Raw genomic sequence first — 19,850 nt, 5'->3', positions numbered from 1 at the left:
CGGATGGTTTGGTGGCCGTGCTGCCGAAAACCTGTTCATCTTTGACATACGTTGACAGACGCAAAAATATTTATTTCTTTATCTTAGGGAATCTGGTCCCACAAAAAGGCCAACATCTTTTTCATCTCATCGTCTTGACCCTCCAAAAAACAGATCTTTCGATTAAGAGGTAAAGTATGTCGATAAAAGCAAATTTAGAGGTGTGCTCAGATAAAATCATTTCTTACAGACCGGTACTACAGGCAACCCTAGACTTCCAGTTCACGCAGAACTCCCTTCTATCTGTCACGTACAGTCTCTGAAGGAGAAAAGAAAGTTAAGAGGTTGTCTGCAGACAAGGCACTTCAGAAACCACCTGGCGGCGGACAGGAAGGCCGAACCCCCACCTCCGTGAGAACAGCTCCAACGTTCCTGCTCAAACACTCTTCCGCCTGGCTTCCAGCGAAGCCTGCCTCAGCCCCGCACTGCCTACCGGGCCCAGAGGACCCGGCAACCAGGCCACTTGGCCAGGACGAACACCGTTTTCTGAGGCTCAGCGCGGTTCCTGCGGCCGACGCCGTGGAATGCTTTCAGAGGCCCCTGCCGGGGCCTTTTGCAGGAGCAGTCCCTTTTGCAAGGGCGCGTTAGTGCAGATCAGCACGTTAGCAAAGCAAATCTTAAAGAAGGTTTTAAAAGCCGGTTAATACTCCTGATTCCCCTCCTGATTACCTGTTCAAGCTGCAGCCTATAAACCTGCCAGTCATCAGGAAGGAGTCCCCCCTCTGAAGGCACCCGGAATCAAGTGGCTCCAGCCGATGGGAGTGCACAAAGCCCTCCTTCTGGACGCTGGTCATGTGACACTTGTAACCACTGAGAAGGGCCGATCTGAGTCCAGGCAGCACACGCAACCCCTTCTTTTGCTTTGGGGGCTTGTGTTTAATACGGGTCACTGTGATGGAAGCAGCAGTCTCGGAGTCTCTCGTGTCAAGAGAACAGAGACGGGGATGCCGGAGTTTTTCTCCTCCTCGTTCTGGTGGCACACCTGAATCCCAGGGAAGTGCGACATGTGCCAATTCACTGCGAACATGCCAGTCTGTTAAGAACGTCAAGACGAGGAGGAGAGGGTCATGCTCCAGACAGAGGCTGGCCGCAGAGAGCTCCGTCCTCCTTCCTTTGGCCCAGGTGAGGCGGCTCCTTTCCAGAAGTTGTACGAGGAAGAAGAGGGGTGCGCTCAGATCAGAACTGGACCCAGCCTGTGCCTGGTTGAGTCTGGCTGGAAGTCGACCTGTAAAAGGGAAAAAAGGGAGGGGTGGGAGAGTTCAGATGTTTGAAAATATAAAGTCGGTAAAATGTGGCTTCTCTCTGGGCAGAAAGAGCTCCAGGAAGCTGGTCCCCGAATGTTCTAGAGCAGGGGTCAGCAAACTACAGCCCAGGGACCAAATCTAGTCCTCTGCCTGTTTCTGTAAATAAAAGGTCACTGCTGCACAGCCACGCACATTCACGGACACGTCATCTATGGCTGCTCTTGGGCTACAAAAGCAAAACTGAGACCATAAGGTCTGCAGAGTCGATACTACTTGCCGTCTGGTCCTTTACAGAAAGCACGTGCCGAGTCCTGTCCTGCAGCCCATATAATGTCCGCAGAATACATTTAAGTTTGGAGCATCTCTCCACCTCGACTCCAAGGCAAGGCTTGAAATTTTATCGAGGCAAAGAAGGCAAGAGACCTTGCCTCGGAGGTCCCATGAGGACGGGAGCGGAGGAGGAACGGGGAGCTCCTAGTGAGGACGGGACCGGAGAGAGTTGCAAAGGGTAGCCCCAGGTCGCCCAGCAGTAGAAGGCAGCGAAAAGCCTTCACGGAGAGAAGTGTGCCACCCAAAGGAGGCACTTGGGGCTCTGCCCTCCGGCCGCCCTAAGAATCTCCGAGCGAGAGCTGCTGCTCTGAACACCACAACAAAAGCACCTGGGCCCATCCCAGGTTTCTCGAGAAGCAGCCCCGGCCCCAGTCCCACCACAAAAATGTGACCCTCCTCACCCTGTGGATTTGGTAAAGTCTCCCCAGATGTCGGCGGTGGCAGGCTTGGGTTGTGGCCAGGACATGGTGGCACCTCCTACTGACGTCCCCACATCCGATGGGCAGGGAGAAAAGAAAAGGAGACACACGTCAGGGATCGCTCTTTTGGGTGGTCTCAGCGACCCTGAGAAATCAGCCTCATGACTCCAGGTGCCTGAGAAAGACACACGGAGACCTGCTCTGGGGCAACCGGACCCAGCGAGCTGCCACATTTCCGCCATCAGCTCATGAGGCCTTGAGGGCTCCTGGAGAAGAGTGGAAAGCCACGAACGAGGTGGAGGGGAGGGTGCCGGTGAGGAGGAATCACACCTCACCGATCATCCCTACGTGAAGCTGACCTTGTTTCCAACGGCTGACGTTGGCCATCTGGTTAAAATTTACCATCTCCTGCCCTGGCTTCTTGAGTGGACAATGCCCACCACAGATGCAAGACCGTCTTCCTGTAAAGCCCTCAGTCCAGTGTCTGGATCAACCGAACGAAAAAGTTATGCTCCGGACAAGTGGCAAGTGCTGGGACCCAAACAGGTTAGGGTTTGGGGAGAGCCTTCTAGAAGAAGCCACAGAAGCTGCTATCCGTGTGGACCTTTTCATCCAGGGAGGGGGCACAATGGCGCCGCAGGGGCTGTTTCTGTGCGTGTCCGGCACCTCTCCCAGGGCTAAACGCCCCTTCCAAAGGCCCTGAGCCTGCTACCCTCTGCCTTCCCACCAATCTGCTATGTCTCATCTGCTCTGGGCTGGGAGATCAGATAAAACCAGGGCCTTCAAGTGTTTAGTTTTACAGCTCACCAAGTGCTTAAGCAGTGCTTTAAAGCGCACTATCTTTCAAACCCCATCACAGTCCCTGGGGGAAGATAGGCCGGGACCAACCGAGTGACCTCACGCACATTCCTCACGTCTCAGTTCCCTTATCTCTCAAACGGAGACAACAACAGTGCTGACTTCACAGAACTGGTCTGTGTTTTGTTTTGTTTGGGCTCCACCACACCCAGCATGGAGCCCGAGTCAGGGCTTGACCCTGACCCTGGGATCAGGACCTGAGCTGAGCTCAAGACACTTACCAACTAAGCCACCCGGGGTGGGGGTGGGGTGCTGACACCATTTCATCTGGAGACATGCTAATTGCCAGTCTGGCACATTAGAGCACAGCCCTTGAGAGCAGCAGCTGTACTTGGAGTATCCCCAGGACCTGACACACCGCCTGGCACATATACATATTCTGTATCAGCTGTTAAAAACGCACCAGCAACTGAGGAAAGGCCTAAGACTGGCTCTCAGACCTCAGCGAGCACACAACACTAAGAACATAGACGTTCCTGCCCCTGTCCCTGGTGATGCCAAGGTAGGCGGTCCTATACGGTGCTAAAAGGATAGTTCCAGGTGTCGGGGCAGGGGGGGCTCACTGACTGCTACTCCTGCCCACTCCTGGGCTGGGAATCCCCCACAGGGCTGAGGTTGGAAGCCCGACCTCCAGACGGGGAAGCCAACGTCCACACCCCTAAGAGAGAACAAAAGCAGGATTCCTGCCTAGATCCTGCCCCCCCCCGCCAGAACCTGGTGAGATCTGCATGGAGAAAGTGGGCTGGTGACAATCACCCAGCCTGGGGAAGGCCAGGAGCATCCAGCGAGGCTGGGCAGGTAGGGTGGGGAGGCCAAGGAAATGGGCTAGCTCCCCGGCATTACCAGCGGCTGGTAATAGGCACGAACCTCTGGAATCCCAGGGTCTCCAAAAGCCGTTCCTTACACCTTAGAACAAGCCCCAGCATAGCGTGCTGGGGGAGTTACCTCTGTTTCCCAGCACCCCGAGGGCCTTACAAGGAGCATGCTCCAAACTAAATCCCCAATTTTATTTCCCACCACTCACCTTGGCAGACTTATGCTACATCCATAACCTTAAATACACCAGATGTTTAAAAATCTGAGCCTTGGCGCACCTGGGTGGCTCAGTCCCTTGAGTGTCTGACTCTTGATTTCAGCTCAGGTCATGATCTTACGGTTCGTGGGATGGAGCCCTGTGTTGGGCTCTGTGTTGACATGTGGAGCCTGCTTAGGATTCTCTCTCCCCCCTCCCTGCCCCTTCCCTATTCTCTCACGTGTACTCTCTCTCAAAATTAATTAATTGAAAAAAAAACCAAAAACCTGAGCCCCATTCACACTCTTGTCTCTCTCTGCGACGCCAAGCATCATCCCCTGCCCCAATCTCTTTCCTTAAAGGCCCAGTTCAATTCCACCTTTTGCGTGAAGCCTCCCCACACCATGCTGGCTGGTAGTATGTGGACCCATACATTTGGTCTTTGCGTCCATGACTCCTCTCTCCTACTAGATATGAGTAGTCGACATGAGCAGACCATGTCTCCATCACCCACCCACTCGACAAACACTGAGCAGCCTCTGAGAGCCAAGAACGCACGTGTGGGTGATTTCACAGCCATGAACAAGTTTCAGTCCCTGCCCCATCAGGGGTAGACAGAGGCACCGAGGGGGTTAGTGGTGGGCATCAGAGAACAGAGGAAGCCCTTACCCAGTCTGGGCAGGATCACCTTCTAGTTTGTCACATACAGGTACCGGATGATGGACCAGTGTGAGTGCAGGAGGGAACACGCCACGGGGCCCCAGCCACCGGGGCGGGGGAGAGGAACCCACAGGGCAGGTTCAGCAACAAGCACTCCGGAGCACTGACCTGAACTGGGAGCAACTGCTGTCTGGCCGAGGGACCCCCCCGCAGACAGCTGCTCCCCAGGAGGGGGGATCAGGGTGGAGGTTTTCCCCCCTGGAGGCGGGGGAAGCAGGCTCAAGCCCCCTGTGCTGGCGGGCCGGGCTCGGGGAGTCCCAGCTGCTCCTTCCTTCTTCTTCATGTTCTAAAGAGAGGAGAGGAATGCAAGCCAGTCAGCTCTGCTGGGGTCCCACTCCCATTGGAAAACCCCACAGGGAGGGCCACGGCAGCCCCCAAGCCCCAAATGTCTGTATAACCACAAGACGGTCAAGAGCTGTCCAGCACTCTCACTGTTACGAACAGTACTCCATGCGGCACAATTCTGGAGCTATTCCCAAATACATTTCATTTTAAGACTCGGCACTGGCTTCATTAATCATCAGAGAAATACAAATCAACACCACCAATCAAAGCTAGTGCTGCGCCAGTACACGCCCACCAGAACGGCCAAAATGTAGGCTGTCAAGTACCAACAAGGATAGGGAACAACCGGAACATTCCCACACTGCTGGTGGAAGCATAAACTGGGAAAACTCCTTGCAAAGACAGCTTCAAAGAATCTATAAAGCTGAGCGCGCCAACGGATGACCCAGCAACTCCCCTCCCGGAGACAGACCTCCCAGGAATGCGTTCTCACGTGCACTCGGACGTTCACAGCCGCACCATTTGTGAAAGCTCCAAACCGGCAGGCACTCCGGTTGAACGGTAACACCGGGGCACATTCCCATCACGAGATACGCCACCACAGTGACAACAGACAAGTTACGTGCACCAAACGGAGGCTCTCACAAATGCTACACTGGACCAAGGGGTTACACGCCTTGTGTGAGCACAATGCTACATGGACCAAGGGGTTACACGCACAAGAGCACAAGGCAGAGGATTCATTCATAAAAGGCACAAACGAAATCTAGGGCGTCCGACGTCAGGACACTAGTTCCTCTAGCCTGTGGACGGGGGCAGGGGAGGGGCTTCCGGAGTGCCGACAATCTCTGCTTCTTGATCTGGGGCTCGTTTGGGTGGGCACGTTTGCTTTTCAAAAATTCACCGCCTTCTACATTTATAACGTGTGTGCTTTTCTGTGCGCATATCATACTTCAGTAAGACCCTAAAAAATCCCCCAAACCTGAGTCCCAACGTGAGCCAGAAACCAGTGCTAGTTACAGGGATGAAGACACAGTGCCCACCTTCTAAGGGGAGCAGCAGCTTAATCCAATGTGAAAACCATAGCCCTGAAGTCAGGAGCCTCACAGCCCTCGCTGAGAGTCCAGCTGTGCCGGTTATTTCCAGCTCTATGACCTGGGCAAGTTCCTTAATCTCGCTAAGCCTCAACTTCCTCGTCTGTAAAATGGGAGAATGTTTGAGTCATGTAAGTGCCTAAGAACACTACCTGGCACACAGCTGATGCTCATTAAATGCTAGTCCCCTCCCAGCAAGAGAGGAATCACATCCCAACCAGTCCACTGGACATGACCGGTATTTTCTCTTAAGGGCCAGCTGGCCAACTTCAAGGGTCCCAAATCATCACCATCATGAAGCAGAAAAGAGGAGAAAGAGACAGTGTAAGTAAAAAGGAAGAGCATTATTTTAGGGTTACAAAGTTTCTTCAAAAAACATTTCCATCTGGTCCTTGGTTCCCCCAAATCATTCCAACCCCCCTCCCTGTAGCCGGGTGAGGACCAAGCCTTGGCCACCCAGCCCAGCACTACCTTTTCCCACTCTCAACAGGAGCTAACAAGGGGACACCCCCAGATGCCGGGCAGCTTAGGACGAAGACACGGGGTGTCAGGACACCGCCACTGGCAGGAGCTGCCCATGACTCCCGGCATCCACCTCAATGCCCTTCTGCCCAGAGCAGAAGGCTCTGGCTTCTTCCAAAAAGCCTTCCTGGCTTCCCCAAGCTCTAGGCTGCGTGCCCCTCCTCTAGGAGCTCATGGCACTGAGCACATCCCCTCCCCTGCCAGGTTGTGATCGCCGTTTGTCTCGTCCATCTCCGTTGAACTCTGAGCTCCACGACAGCTGAGCCCTCTCGCTCACCCACGGCCCAGTACCTGGCACAAGGCAGCTGCTCAACAAGTATCGGCTCAACGGATGGAACTGAATTATGGGAAAAGAGGGGTGGGCTCTGGGCCGGGCTTGGGCACCTGCCAGCAAAGCCAAGTGAGGGTGGGACTCACCGCGATGTTGAGCTTGATGGTCTGGCCCTCTTTGAAGCCTAGGTCCAACTTGGGGCCCAGGTCGGGGTTCTGGGCTTGCTTTGCAAATTCACACTGCTGTTTCACCCACCTGGGGAGAGAACAGGAAGAAAAGGGTGACAATGAGACCAGGTTCCCTGCTTAGAAAGAGCACACGTGGGCTTGCTAGTTGGACCTGAATTCAAATCCTGACTCTTGTCACATAAGCAGCCGCGCGCACATCCGTTACCTCATCAGCAAAATGGGATGACGATCCTGTGTGTCTTAATGACTGCTATGAAAATTCGGTGAGCTCATTTATGTACAAGGCGGTCCTGACACCTGTCTTTAGGAAATCTGAGAACCTGGCCCTTTCCTCCCCAGCACTTGGCGTGAGAACTAAGACTATGTATCCACACGCCGCGCCCAACGACTCTTAAGGTAGGTGGTGAGACAAGACAGATGCCCAGGCGGTAGAGAGCAACACCAAGGTCCCCCACCCGCCATCTGATACCCATCCAGCAGCCACCCAGGGACACGTCAGGGAAGTGCCGGGGGTGCCCACGTGAGTGGCGGCACTCTTTCCAACGTGCCAGCAGCCAGAGGTGGGGGCCTGCAGGTGGCAGGGGCACAGTCCTTCCTGTCCCGTCTTCTAGCTTTAGAAAGGACTCCCAGGACATCTGGTAGGTGGCCGAGGATCGCGCCACTTATCGTACCTGGGGGGACTGGCTCAGCAAGGCCACGTGAGCCTTGCACGGACTCTGGCACCTCTGGTGCCTGGTATGGGAAGAGGAATGGCATCCCAGAGGCTGGGCCGGCTGACCCTGGGAAAAGGAGACGACTCGAAAGCAGAGAAGGCAGCCTGCCCCACAGGAGCAGCGAGTTCCCCCGAGGCGCCGCCAGGAGACGAATCCCACACAACCACCGGGGTATCCTAAGCTGGGCGACCCTTCTGTCCAGGAAAGAAGGGAGGAGGCATGAGCACGTGTGTCCTGCAACCACTCACTTGAAATGGTCCTGCAACGCGACATTGAAGTCAAAGGCGTCGCCGCGGTCCCCGAAGCCAATTCCAATAAACGCCCGGCGCCCTGGGGGACAACGCAGGATTAATCCCAGTTAATGCAGAGGCAGAGGAAACCTTTCTCAGTGGGAAGAACTACCAAGCCCCGCACGCACCGTTTCCGTCTTCGATGCGGATAACGAAGTACCTGCTGGAATCCGTCACGCTCTCCACGGCCGTGCCAGGAAACTGATCCACCGGGGCCTGAGCAAAGAGCTCCCCTGGAAACACAAGGGAGGGTGAGCCTCGAGCCCCCTTCCAGCCTGACATTTCTATCCCACCACTGGGCCCTTTTCCCTAAAAGGCAGGTAGGCAAACCTTACCCTTGAGTTCAAATCCAGTCTATTCTAACGGGACCGGTAGACACAAGAAACATAAGCAAGGAAAGGTTTAAGTCAGAGGGGGCTTAGAGGTCAGACACGGCCCAGTTTTAACATTTTTAACTGCCAAACTTTTCAAAATCAAACTACATGTAAAATAATCCAGGTTTCTGGCTTCTCTTAAAACCCAAAGCCCATTCTCGCGGGAGCCGGCTAGAGCCTACCCGCCTCACCTGTAACGTTACTTGTCTGCACTCAAGGGCCCGGGAGCAGGCAAGCCCCCAGGTAGAGCACAAGCTTTCTGAGGCAGGACTGCAGACGGGCTGGTGGACCCAGGGGAAAGAGGGTTTGGGCACTCACGGAAGGATCTGAAGCAGCCAGGACAAAAGGGCCACTGGTCTTAAAAGGAGCCCTGGTGAAATGCATCCCCTGTCCCACTGGCTCTCCAGGCCCCAGCACAGCACACACCTTTGGGGACATTCTGGACCTGCGTCACCTCCACAGGTGCCGACCTCCGTTCACAGGTTCAGTACTCGACCCAGGATCTACAACTGACTGCTGGTTCAGAGGTGACTGCCATCAAGGCTGAAGTGAACGGAAATCAGTGTCCCTGAAGTCTGCAGCTTCTTGATAATTTCTCTGACCCCCTAGTTGGGTCCCTGGCCTCTGGAACTCAGCTGGGTGCCTTCAGCCGAGAGCAGCTATTCTCAACCAGGGGTGATTTTGCTCACCTTTCCCCCAGGGGAGACGTGGCAATGTGTGCAGTCATTTGTGGTGTTCACAACTTGGGGGGGGGGGGGGGGCGGTGCCATTGGCATCTAGTAGACAGAGGCCACGGATGTTGCTAAATACCTTAAATTTGACTTAACAGCCCACAACACTCACGTGGCCCAAATGTCACTAGCACGGAGGCTGAGAAACCCTGGCCCAAAATGACTGCAGAATGAGAGACAACCAGGACCCAGTGGGCGCGACCCCAAGCCAAGAGCATGCTGGGGTGGCTCCTACAGGTGAGGCTCAGCTCTACGCAGTCGCTGTTACACTCAGCGGTCACCCTGAAGTCAGCTCCCAAGGCTCCCAGGAAACAGGTGTTGCCATCCCTTGGGAGGTCACCCGGGACACCCCAGCACGCTGCACAGCCAGAGTTCTCTGGCCTAGTCATGGCAGCTGTCTTCTCAACCTCCTCTGCCGCCAGTACCCGTCAACTCCACGCTCCAGAACAAATCGACGCTTTGGATCACCTTGCAGTTCACAAAGCAATTGGCTAAGTAGGTGCTCACTTCACATTTCCAACAGCCTTGTGAAAACAGAAGCTAAGGTGACCCCCATTTCAAAAAGGAGGCCGAGGCACTAGAGGCCACATGGCTCGCGCAAGGTCTCAGAGCTCAGACACAAGTGACACAGTTCTGAAAGAGGCAGCCCATTTTGCCTATGACTCTTTACACTTTGTCCTGCCCCACAAAGAACAATCTCTATATGTTAGAAAAATAAATGACCGAATGTTCTGGCACCCGACCGAGCAGGCGCTGTGCCCGATCCCTGCCCTGGGGGCTGGGACTATTTCAGGCCACAATGCCCCCCCCACAGCTCACCCAGAGACGCTAGGGGCACAGGACTTCCAGATTTCCCCTAAGGTAACATCTGCCAGCTGACCCCGACACAGCCCAGCTTGGCTCGTCCTTTCACCAGGAAAGAGCTGAGCAGGCCACTTTCCAGCTCTTTCGGTTAACAGGCGTGGTCAGTCTGGGGAGCTACCATTCAGTCGATACACAGAATTCCTGAGTAAGCAGCAGAGAGCTCAGCCGCCAAGGGCTGTGTGTCTTCCCCCAGCCCGTCTTCAAGGCAAACCCTGGGGCTTCCTCCTTGGGACCGACCTGCAGTTCTCCTCTCCTTGGGCTCCCAAATTAGTATTTTCTTAAGGAAAAACAGGTGCTTGACAGGTACTCCCTTTTACACCTGGAGACAGTGGTTTCTGCAATTAAAGGCCGGGGCCGGGGTGGGGAGGGAAATGGAGACAGTTTAAAGGTAGTCGGGCCTTTGATTTCCAGGATCGGTTCCCGTGACCCGTGAGTGGACCGGCCTGGGCCGGGCTGCCTCTCCCTGGACAGAGTAGGAGGTGCGGCATCTCAGCCCCAGGAGGGCCTCCCTTGCCTTTACCTGAGGTCCTGTCCTCCAGCTTGATGTAGGCCACCTGCCCTTTTGCAGTGATCCGCAGCCGGCCACTCCATGATGGCTGGTCCAGCTGCCACTCCGCGGCCCTAAGGGGACAAAAACCATTGAGCCTCTGCTAGAGGCTCCTGCTCCCTCACTCCAGTGCTGGGGACGGGAATGCAAAGGGCACCCAGGCTGCTTGCTCTAGACCAGAGGTTGAAAAGGGCCATACGATCTTTGTCACAACTACTCACGCCGCCGTGGTAGCGTGAAAGCGGTCACAGATGCTACGTGAGCATGTTGGTGCTTTAAGTATTTTAACTGAGTGTTTTCTACTGCGACTGTATTTCAGTGCAGCTTTATGGACACTAAAGATTTGAATCTCGTATAATTTTTTTAATGTTTATTTTTGAGAGAGAGAGAAACAGAGCATGTGCAGGGGAGGGGCAGAGAGCGAGGGAGACACAGAATCCGACGCAGGCTCCAGGCTCCGAGCTGTCAGCACAGAGCCCAACGCAGGGATCGAACTCACAAACCGCGAGATCAGGACCTGAGCTGAAGTCGGACGCTTAACCGACTGAGCCACCCAGGCGCCCCTCATATAATTTTCAATTAAGAAATATTTTTTTCTTTAAATGTTCTCCAACTATTTAAAAATGTAAAAACCATTCTCAGCTTGTGAGACATTCGGAAACACAGTGAGTCGCACTTTGCACACCCCAATTCTAGACTACAGAGAACTTCTCTGAAGTAGGACTTTGCAATTTTCTTTCTTTTTTTTTTAAGTGTTTATTTATTTTGGTGGGGGGGAAGAAGGAGATAGAGAGAGAGAGAAAGCCAGCAGGGGAGGGGCAGAGAGAGAAGGGGACAGGGGGTCTGAAGTGGGTTCCGCGCAGACAGCAGAGATCTGGATGCGGGACTCGAACTGAACTGTGAGATCATGACCTGAGCTGAAGGCAGGCGCTTAACCGACCGAGCCACCCAGGCGTCCCTCCAGTTTTCTTTCTGTAAAGGAAGTAGCTACTGGGTCTGCCGTTTAAGACGCTGCCAGGCTGCACGGGCCAGAGTGACCATTTGGGACCACTGAGACGATCTTCAAAGAAAGGCAAAGAGGGAGCGATCATTAGGAGAAAGAGAAAAGGAGAGCGACCATCCGTGTGAGAAAAGGGGATGGGTGTTCAAGAAATACAATCTCAAAGGTGTCTTAGGCAGAAAGAACCACAGGACACCATGGACCTTCTTGGGGGACTTTTAAGGCAGTAACTGCACATTTTATTTCTAAGAAGCAGTTTAGTAAAACCCCCCAAATACCAAGAACCTTGGGTGTTTCCAAGAGGCTTTTCTTGGAAGTCCCTGAGCAGAAGAAGTCAGGCCTTTGAGCGACACCATAACGTGCACACAGGTTGTTTTCTGGCCACACAAATGCAGACTCTCAATTCACAAGTCAGCGGACTCAGTTTCGGTTCCTCTTAATGGGGCAACACAGGCCTTAGATTCAAGCCCAGCAGAGCTCTGAGGATGAAATGCAGGGACTGCCAGTTTCCTCTACGCCACACCAGCCAGCCCCGACACTTGGGAGACTCACTCTCTGGGGGACCAGGAGGGACAAAGCCCATCCTACTTACGGGGATCGCAGTCGATGACCATCCCCGGTTTGGTGTCCCACCTCCAGTCCGATGACAGAAAGTGAACGTTTTTGTCATCGTTCCTATTGTTGCTTTCACACTCTTTTTAAGTTACATCACGGATGTAATAGGTGTTCAAGAAAAGAATCTGTTCTCTAGAAAATCAGCTAGGAGTCCGCATTAACACAACTGGAGAGTAGCGAGAGGCCAGAGAGGCGGACGCGCCACCGTTCTCGCGGTGCAGGCCAATCCTGTATCTCCAAACAACTTAGACAAACACGGCCTTCAAGAGCGACCCCACCCCCAACCCAGGGGCACAAAATAGCCACAGATCAGGCGGTCTGTAACAGGTACATCTTTTCTTCTGCTTCTTTTCACAGGCAACGCACCCAACATGGTAACAACGGTACAAAACGGTACAAAAAAAGGATGCCTTGAAAGGAAGTCTCCTTCCAACCCCCGCTGTCCTGCGTTCCCTTCCTGACGCTACAAGCACCTGTTTATCACCGGAGACGCGCGGATGGGCTCCTCCCAATCGCCACAGGCTGTGACAGGGTCTGAGGTTCGTGAGAAGGGGGCTGGGCGGGGAGGGGTCCCCGGGCTCTGGCCCTCCGCTTCCGGCTCGGACGGGTCATTTTGGCCGGTTCTCGGCTCCCTTCCTTCCCCTGGGGATTTCCGCCCGCGATAGGACCCCTCCCCCTACAGGCTTTTCAAGGTTCCCTCCAAGGGCAGTTGGCGCTGAAAGAAAAGGTCTTGTGAAACCCCCACTCCCAGCCGCTTTCAGGGTACCCGGCAGCCCACAGGCTAGACACGGCTTTAACGCCTTCCGCGCGCCGGGAGCCCCGTGCGTCGGACTGAGACGGCCCAAAGTCTGGGTCCCTCTTGCTGCTCTGGCCTCGAGCTGGGAGAAGCCGCGGCATTACCTCCCGCCTCTCCCCTACACCCGCCGGGGCCGTCCTCGGCTTCCCAGTGGGCGTGTCGGCCGGCGGGGAAGGGGTTAAGTCGGGGTTAGCCCGGGCCGGCGGCGAGCGGTCACCTGTAACCACGGTTGGTGGCTCGCGGCGGGATGCGGTAGACGTGGACCTCCGGCTTGACACAGAGCACCGACTCGTACTCGCCCTCCTCCATCGCGACGCCCGGAACCCGCCGGACTTCCGGCTCCTTCCCAGCAGCGGGGCCGGAAGCGGCGCGACTCTATGGCCCGGGTCAGGCTAGAGCGGCGGCTTGCGGTCCTCCGCCCGTTTGTCTCCCGCGCGCCCTCTGCTGGCCGCTCTGGCTCCAGACGTGCGGCCGAAGGATTCTAGAGCCGAAGCGATGAGGTCCAAGAGCCTTGGGGGGGGCGCTTCCCGCTCCGGCAAGGCCGAATGGGCAGCCGAGACAACTTGGGTACAGACCCAGCTGCAATCTGCTCTCCGGTTGTGGGGCATCCCCATCTGACACCTGGGCCCAGCTGGCTGAGATTCCAGGCTGGATCTACCTACACGGTTCACCCTGAAGCCTCTCCCTTCCCTCTGCTCTTCCTGCGTGTCCTTCCTTCTCCCTGACTCCAGATGATTCCCTGAGGCTACTTCTCCTTGAGAGATGCTTGGGATGCCCTGACCCCTCCACCCGTATTCTAACCCACCACACGCCCGAGGCCCAGTGTGGCCTAGACTCAACAAAGAGCGAAGTTTAGTAACGTAAGTAATTAAAAAACAATCCCCCCCTTAAAAAGGGGTGTCTGGGTAGCTTGGCGGGTTAAGGCTCCAACTCTTGATTTCGGCTCAAGTCGTGATCTCACGGTTCCTGGGATCTAGCCCCAGGTAGGGCTCTGCACTGACAGCATGGAGCCGGCTTAGGATTCTCTCTCTCCCTCTCTCTCTCTCTGCCCCTCCCCCACTTGCTCCCTCTCTCCGTCTTTCTCAAAATAAATAAGTAAACATTAAAAAAAAAAAAAAAAAAAAGAACCCCAGTCCTAGTTCGAATTTCTCATAGAATGTTACCGGGATACATATTGTCCCACCATAGTCAAATTCTCCAAACGCCTTCTCCTCTACCGTTCTCTCATTTCTTCCACGATTATGTAGTAAGTGCTTACAACCTGCCAGGTCCTATGCGGAGAGCTTTGCTCCACCAAAGCTTTGCTCCGCCCCCAACTCCCCTCTCCTCCCTCTCTCTCCTTTTACTCACTCTGTACAAGTACTTTATCATAGAATTAATCTAACCTCTTAAAAGAGCTTTTTTAGGGACGCCTGGGTGGCTCACTCGGTGAGCGTCCGACTCTTGATTTCAGCTCAGGTCATGGTCTCACGGTTCCTGGGTTCCAGCCCCGCGTGGGACTCTGTGCCCACGACACCCAGCCTACTTGGGATTCTCTGTCTCCCTTTCTCACTGTCCCTCCCCCATGCTCTCGCACTCTCTCTCTCTCCAACAATCAATTAAAAAACAACAACAAAAACCTTTCGTATTGTGGCAAAATATACATAACAAGAACTTTACCATGTTGACCGGCTTTAAGTGTGCAATTCAGTGGAATTAAGTACATACACGGTATTGCATAGAGCTATCACCACTATTTCCAGAACCTTTTTCGTCATCCCAAACAGAAACTCTGTACCCATTAAGCAATAACACCCCATTTCTCCGCTCCCCCCAACCCCTGGTGGCCTCTATCCTGTCTCTGTGAATTTGCCTATTCTAGATACCTCATATAAGTGGAATCATACAGTTATCAGGCCTTTGTGCTTGGTTTATTTCTCAGCATAATGTTTTCAAGGTTCCTTCCTGTCCTAGCATCTATGAGAATTTCATTCCTGTTGATGGCTGAATGATACTCCATGGTGTGCATATTTCACAGTTTGTTTATCCATTTATTTGTTGATGGGCATTTGGGTTGTTTCCACCTTTTGGCTACTGTGAATGATGCTGATTTGTTTGAGTCCTTGTTTTCAATTCTCTTGAGTATATATATATCTGGAGGTGGATTTGCTGGGCCATATGGTAATTTTTTTTTAATTTTTTTTTTTAACGTTTATTTTTGAGACAGAGAGAGACAGAGCATGAACGGGGGAGGGTCACAGAGAGAGGGAGACACAGAATCTGAAACAGGCTCCAGGCTCTGAGCTGTCGGCACAGAGCCCGACGTGGGGCTCGAACTCACGGACCGCGTGATCGTGACCTGAGCCGAAGTCGGACGCTTAACCGACCGAGCCACCCAGGCGCCCCCCATATGGTAATTTTATGTTGAGCTTTCTCTGGAACCACTGAACTGTTTTCCACAGTGGCTACACCATTTTATGTTCCTACCAGCAATGAACAGGGTTCCGATTTTCCCCTATCCTTACCAATACTTACTTTCCACTTTCTTCGATCACAGCCATCCTGGGGGATGTGAAGTTATTTTCTCTTTATGTGAATTGATTTACCCTCTAATTTCAACTTTGCTCATTACCCTGATTCTCCACAACAAAGAAGAAATTGAGAAATGACCCAGAAAATGAGATTTCTTCCTCCCGCTTCTTTGATCCTGTCTCTCATTTCCCTTAAGTCCTGGAGTGGCAAAGACAGCACTCCCTTCAAAGGTGGAGGGGAGAGATATGAAGAGGGGCAGGGAGGGTGCACTCCCACACTGACGATCTTACCCCTTCACATTCTCACCATTCGGTTTATATGACTGCCCTGCCACCAGACTGTGAGCCTCTTGAAGGATCCTGTCCCTGTCACCTGTGGAGCCTGTATTCAGCAGCACAAGTTCTGGCACAGAGTAGGTGCTCAGCGAATGGGTGAGTAAATGTGTGTGTGTTCAGTTGGCTACATCCCAAAACCAAGTGGCAATTTGGGGATGGGCCACTGTGTTTTCTCTTTCACACTCTGACTCCTTGCATCAATATGTACTGAACAACACAGGGGAGAATTGGGTATCCAAGGAGCAAAGCCCCCGGACTCGTTGGGTTAGAGGACTTCCAGCTGGGAGAGCGTCTAGGACCAGGTCTCAAGAGCTGAACTTCAGGGTAGTGTCTGTCATCAGCACTGAGCTCCATCACTTCCCCTCTGGAAGCCCAGCAGCTTGAAGGCAGCCCACGGTGGCTGTGTGGCCTCACCATGTGGCCGCGACGGGTAGGAAGCTTTCCTCTCATGAACCCCGAAGGGAAGCATCACCCATGCCGGGGGAAGCCAGGCCCTTCCATATGTTCAGAGCATGTTCAGTTCAGTTCGGTCTAACAAAGACGGGAATTGAGCACCTACCCTATGGCGGGTGCTGGCTGCTGGGGCCACAGAGATGAAGCCAACCCAGCTCCTATCTTGGTGGAGCTCACAGACCAGAGGAGACAGAGAGAAAAGGAGTTATTTACAATGCACAGTGGGAAGGGCTACGATGGAGGAATTCGCAGGGGCTATGGGCGCCAAGACAAGAGAGACCCAACTCAGTCTTGGGAAGTCAGGGAAGGCTCCCCGGAAGATGTTACATGGACATAACAATCTCTGTGAGGTGGGCAGGGTGAGGATTGTTCTCTCCATTGTGTGATGGAGGCCACTGAAACAGTGACAAGCCCAGGGCAACTACATTGTCCTCGGGTTGGAGGAAGTCAAACTGTCCCTTTTGCCTTATTCTCAAATCCCAGCCTCGTAGCTGGACGTTCCTGAAGTGCCTTCCAACACCTCTGCTGCAGAGGGCAATTGGACCTATCATCAACTCCCGGGTTAATTACATTATTTACCAGACATTCAATTCAACCCAACAAGCAGAGTATATATAAGCTCAGATAGAGCCCATCCCAAGCATGAGGAAGTGAACAGGGAAGCAAAATCTTGCTCATTCACCCAGCTGCTTTCTGGTAGGTCCCGGGCCAGGGTGAGGGTTTAATGTGGGTAGCTGTCCTTGGTGGCCTCCTGAAATATGTATCATAGGTCACTTACCATCTTTCTCTGCTGTATCTTTCTCCCATCACAGACATTTCTCAGAGAAATTTCCCCCATTTCTCAGATGGGGAAACCACTTATAAAAGGGCACTCAGTAACAAAGCAATCTTGAAAAAGAGCAAAGTTGGAGAACTCACACTTCCCGGTTCTAAGACTTACTACAAAGCTACAGTAATCAAGACAGTATAGTACCAAAATAAAGATGGATGCACAGATCAGTGGAGTAGAACTGAGAATCCAGAAATAACCCCTCACATTTATAGTCAGTTGACTTTCTAGAAGTGTGCCAAAACAACTCAATAGGGAAACAGTAGTCTTTCCAACAAATGGTGCTGAGACACCCACATGCAGACGTTCGATCCCTACCTCACACGATATACAAAAGGAATTAAAAATAGGTCTTAGGCCTAAGTGTGAGAGCTAAAACTACACAACTTTTAAGAGAAAACATAGACCTAAACCTTCATGACCTTGCATTTATGTCCTAATCAAAAAAGAACCTACTGGATTCTTAGAAAGGACACTAAAAGCACAGGCAACAAAATAAAAAATCGACAGGGACGCCTAGATGGCTCAGTTGGTTAAGCGTCTGACTCTTGACTTCAGCTCATGTGGTTCGATCCCATGGTCCTGCAATCAAGCCCTTCATTGGGCCCTGCTCTGAGCATGGAGCCCGCTTGGGATTCTCTCCCTCTCTCCCTCTGCCCTTCTACCCTGCTCTCTCTCTCTCTCTCTCTCAAAATAAATACATAAAATTTTTAAAAAAGAAAAAATAGATAAATAAGACTTAAATAAAATTTAAAACTTTTGTGCTACAAAGTACAAGTGAAAATACAATGCACATCGTGGGAGAATAATCTTGCAAATTATATATCTGACAAGGGACTTATATCTAGAATATATAAAGAACCCTTACCATTCAATAGTAAAAAGACAAATAATCCAATTTATGCATGAATAATGGACTCTAGTGGACATTTTCCCCAAGAAGATACACGAATAGCCAATAAGCACATGGAAAGATGCTCCACTACATGGCACCTGGCTGGCTCAGTCAGAAAAGCATGCGACTCTTGATCTCAGGCTGTGAGTTTGAGCCCCTCATTGAGCCTAGACATTACTTAAAAATAAAATCTTTTAGGGGCGCCTGGGTGGCTCATTTAGTTAAGTGTCCAACTTCATCTCGGGTCATGATCTCACAGTTTGTTGAGTTCAAGACCCCATTGGGCTCTGTGCTGACAGCTCGGAGCCTGGAGCCTGCTTTAGATTCTGTGTCTCCCTCTCTTTCTGCCCCTTTCCTGCCCGCGCTCTGCCTCTCTCTCTCTCTCTCTCTCTGCCTCCAACAAAAAATCCTTTAAAAAAGTAAATAGGTAAATGGAAAGAAAGAAAGGTGCTCCACCTTATCAGCCAGCTGGGAAACACAAGCCAAAACCACAGTAAGATCCCACCTCATACCCACACCCACTAGGATGGCTAGAACTCAAAAAGGCAGATAATAACAAGTGTTCGTCAGGATACAGAAGAGTTGGAACCCTCCTACACTGCAGTTGGGAATGTAAAATGATGCCTTCCCCTTGGAAGCCATCTGGCAATTACCCAAGAAACTAAACATAGAGTTAGCCTATAACCCAGCGATTACTTTCCTAGCTGTATATTCAAGAGAAATGAAAACACGTATTTGCACAAAAATTTGTACACGAATGTTTACAGCAGCATTCCTCATAATATCCCAGAAGTAGAAACACACAAATGTCCACTAATTGGTAAGTGGGTGTACAAAATATATTACGTTGGCCACAAAAGGCAATGAACCTTGACAACATTTTGCCAAGTGAAAGAAGCCAGTCACCAGGGACTAGGTATCGTATGAGTCCATTTATATGAAATGTCCAGAACAGGCATATGTGCAAGGCAGACAGTAGATTAGTGGTTGCCTAGGGCTGGGGTGGGGTGTGAGAACTGAGGTGATGGTGAAGGGGTGTGGAGTTCCTTTTTAGGGTGATAAAGTTGTTCTGATATTGGGGTGATCGTCAAAGAATTCTGTGAATATATTACAAGCCACTGAGTTGTGCACTTTATTTTTTTTTAAGTTCACTTATTTATTTTGAAACAGAGAGGGAGAGAGAGAATCCCAGGCAGGCTCTGCGCTGTCAGCAGAGAGCCCGATGCGGGGCTCAAACTCACGAACTGGGAGATCACGACCTACGCGGAAGTCAAGAGTCGGACGCTGAACCGACTGAGCCCCCCAGGCACCCTTGAATGGCACACTTTAAATGCGAGAACTGGGGGGCGCCTGGGGGGCTCGGTCAGCTGAGCATGTGACTCAATACTGGCTCAGGTCATGATCTCACAGTTGTGGGATCAAGCCCCGTGTCGGGGTCTGTGGTGAGAGTGGAGCCTGCTTGGGATTCTCTCTCCCTCTCTCTCTCTCTCTCTCTCTCTCTCTCTCTCTCTCTCTCTCTGCCCCTTCCCAGCTTTCCCTCTCTCTCTTTCTCAAAAATAAAATAAATAATTTTAAAACGAATTAATTAATTAATAAGTGGGAGAATTGTATGGGATGTGAATGAAATCGCCACAAAGCCGTGGACAAAACCAGAAGGTACAAGTGGTCGGAAAGGACATCATCGTCTGTATGTGCCACCCACCTGCCTCAATTCTGTCCTCAGATTCCATGCCCTTCTACTAGGGTTGGGGGCGTCCCCTCCTTCAGACTCTCACAGGGTTTGTAAGTCCCAGATGGGGACGGAGAGGGGGCTGGATCCCCTCTGGAGCCTCTGCCCCCTCAAAATTCCAGCTTGTGGAATACCGGGGCCTGAGGATTCTGAGGTGGAGACAGGGGACAATGGGGGGCGTGTTCG

At 52.4% G+C, this 19,850-nt stretch overlaps 1 protein-coding gene across 3 annotated transcripts; it reads right to left on the bottom strand.

Annotated features, from left to right (window-relative positions):
- Positions 1–1,101: 1,101 nt before the first annotated feature.
- On the bottom strand, positions 1,102–19,764 carry NECAP2 (NECAP endocytosis associated 2). Of its 3 annotated transcripts, none has more exons than XM_042951486.1 (9): positions 19,638–19,764; positions 13,130–13,393; positions 10,475–10,575; positions 8,114–8,218; positions 7,944–8,025; positions 6,941–7,049; positions 4,731–4,908; positions 2,015–2,093; positions 1,102–1,264 (listed from the first exon to the last, which is right to left on the bottom strand). In XM_042951486.1, the coding sequence occupies exons 2-9, from the start codon at positions 13,219–13,221 to the stop codon at positions 1,216–1,218; spliced, it is 795 nt and encodes a 264-aa protein (XP_042807420.1). In that variant the 5' UTR covers positions 13,222–13,393; positions 19,638–19,764; the 3' UTR covers positions 1,102–1,215. The 3 variants fall into 3 exon arrangements, with proteins under 3 accessions (XP_042807420.1, XP_042807422.1, XP_042807421.1); XM_042951488.1 differs by having other exon boundaries at positions 2,015–2,090; XM_042951487.1 differs by lacking the exon at positions 19,638–19,764 and having other exon boundaries at positions 13,130–13,400.
- Positions 19,765–19,850: the final 86 nt, after the last annotated feature.

This window comes from Panthera leo, chromosome C1 (genome assembly GCF_018350215.1).
Source record: "Panthera leo isolate Ple1 chromosome C1, P.leo_Ple1_pat1.1, whole genome shotgun sequence".
In the NCBI taxonomy this organism is placed as follows: domain Eukaryota; kingdom Metazoa; phylum Chordata; class Mammalia; order Carnivora; family Felidae; genus Panthera; species Panthera leo.
This window is presented reverse-complemented; position numbering and strand designations above follow the sequence as displayed.

What these genes read in the sequence shown, in the direction of transcription:
- NECAP2 (XM_042951486.1), bottom strand. Translation starts at nt 13,221, where the DNA reads ATGGAGGAGGGCGAGTACGAGTCGGTGCTCTGTGTCAAGCCGGAGGTC. An exon ending in GCTGGAGGACAGGACCTCAG is followed by an intron (nt 8,219 to 10,474) that starts GTAAAGGCAAGG and finishes TTGTGTTTCCAG; the next exon opens with GGGAGCTCTTTGCTCAGGCC. An exon ending in GACTTTACCAAATCCACAGG is followed by an intron (nt 1,265 to 2,014) that starts GTGAGGAGGGTC and finishes TCCCTTTTACAG; the next exon opens with GTCGACTTCCAGCCAGACTC.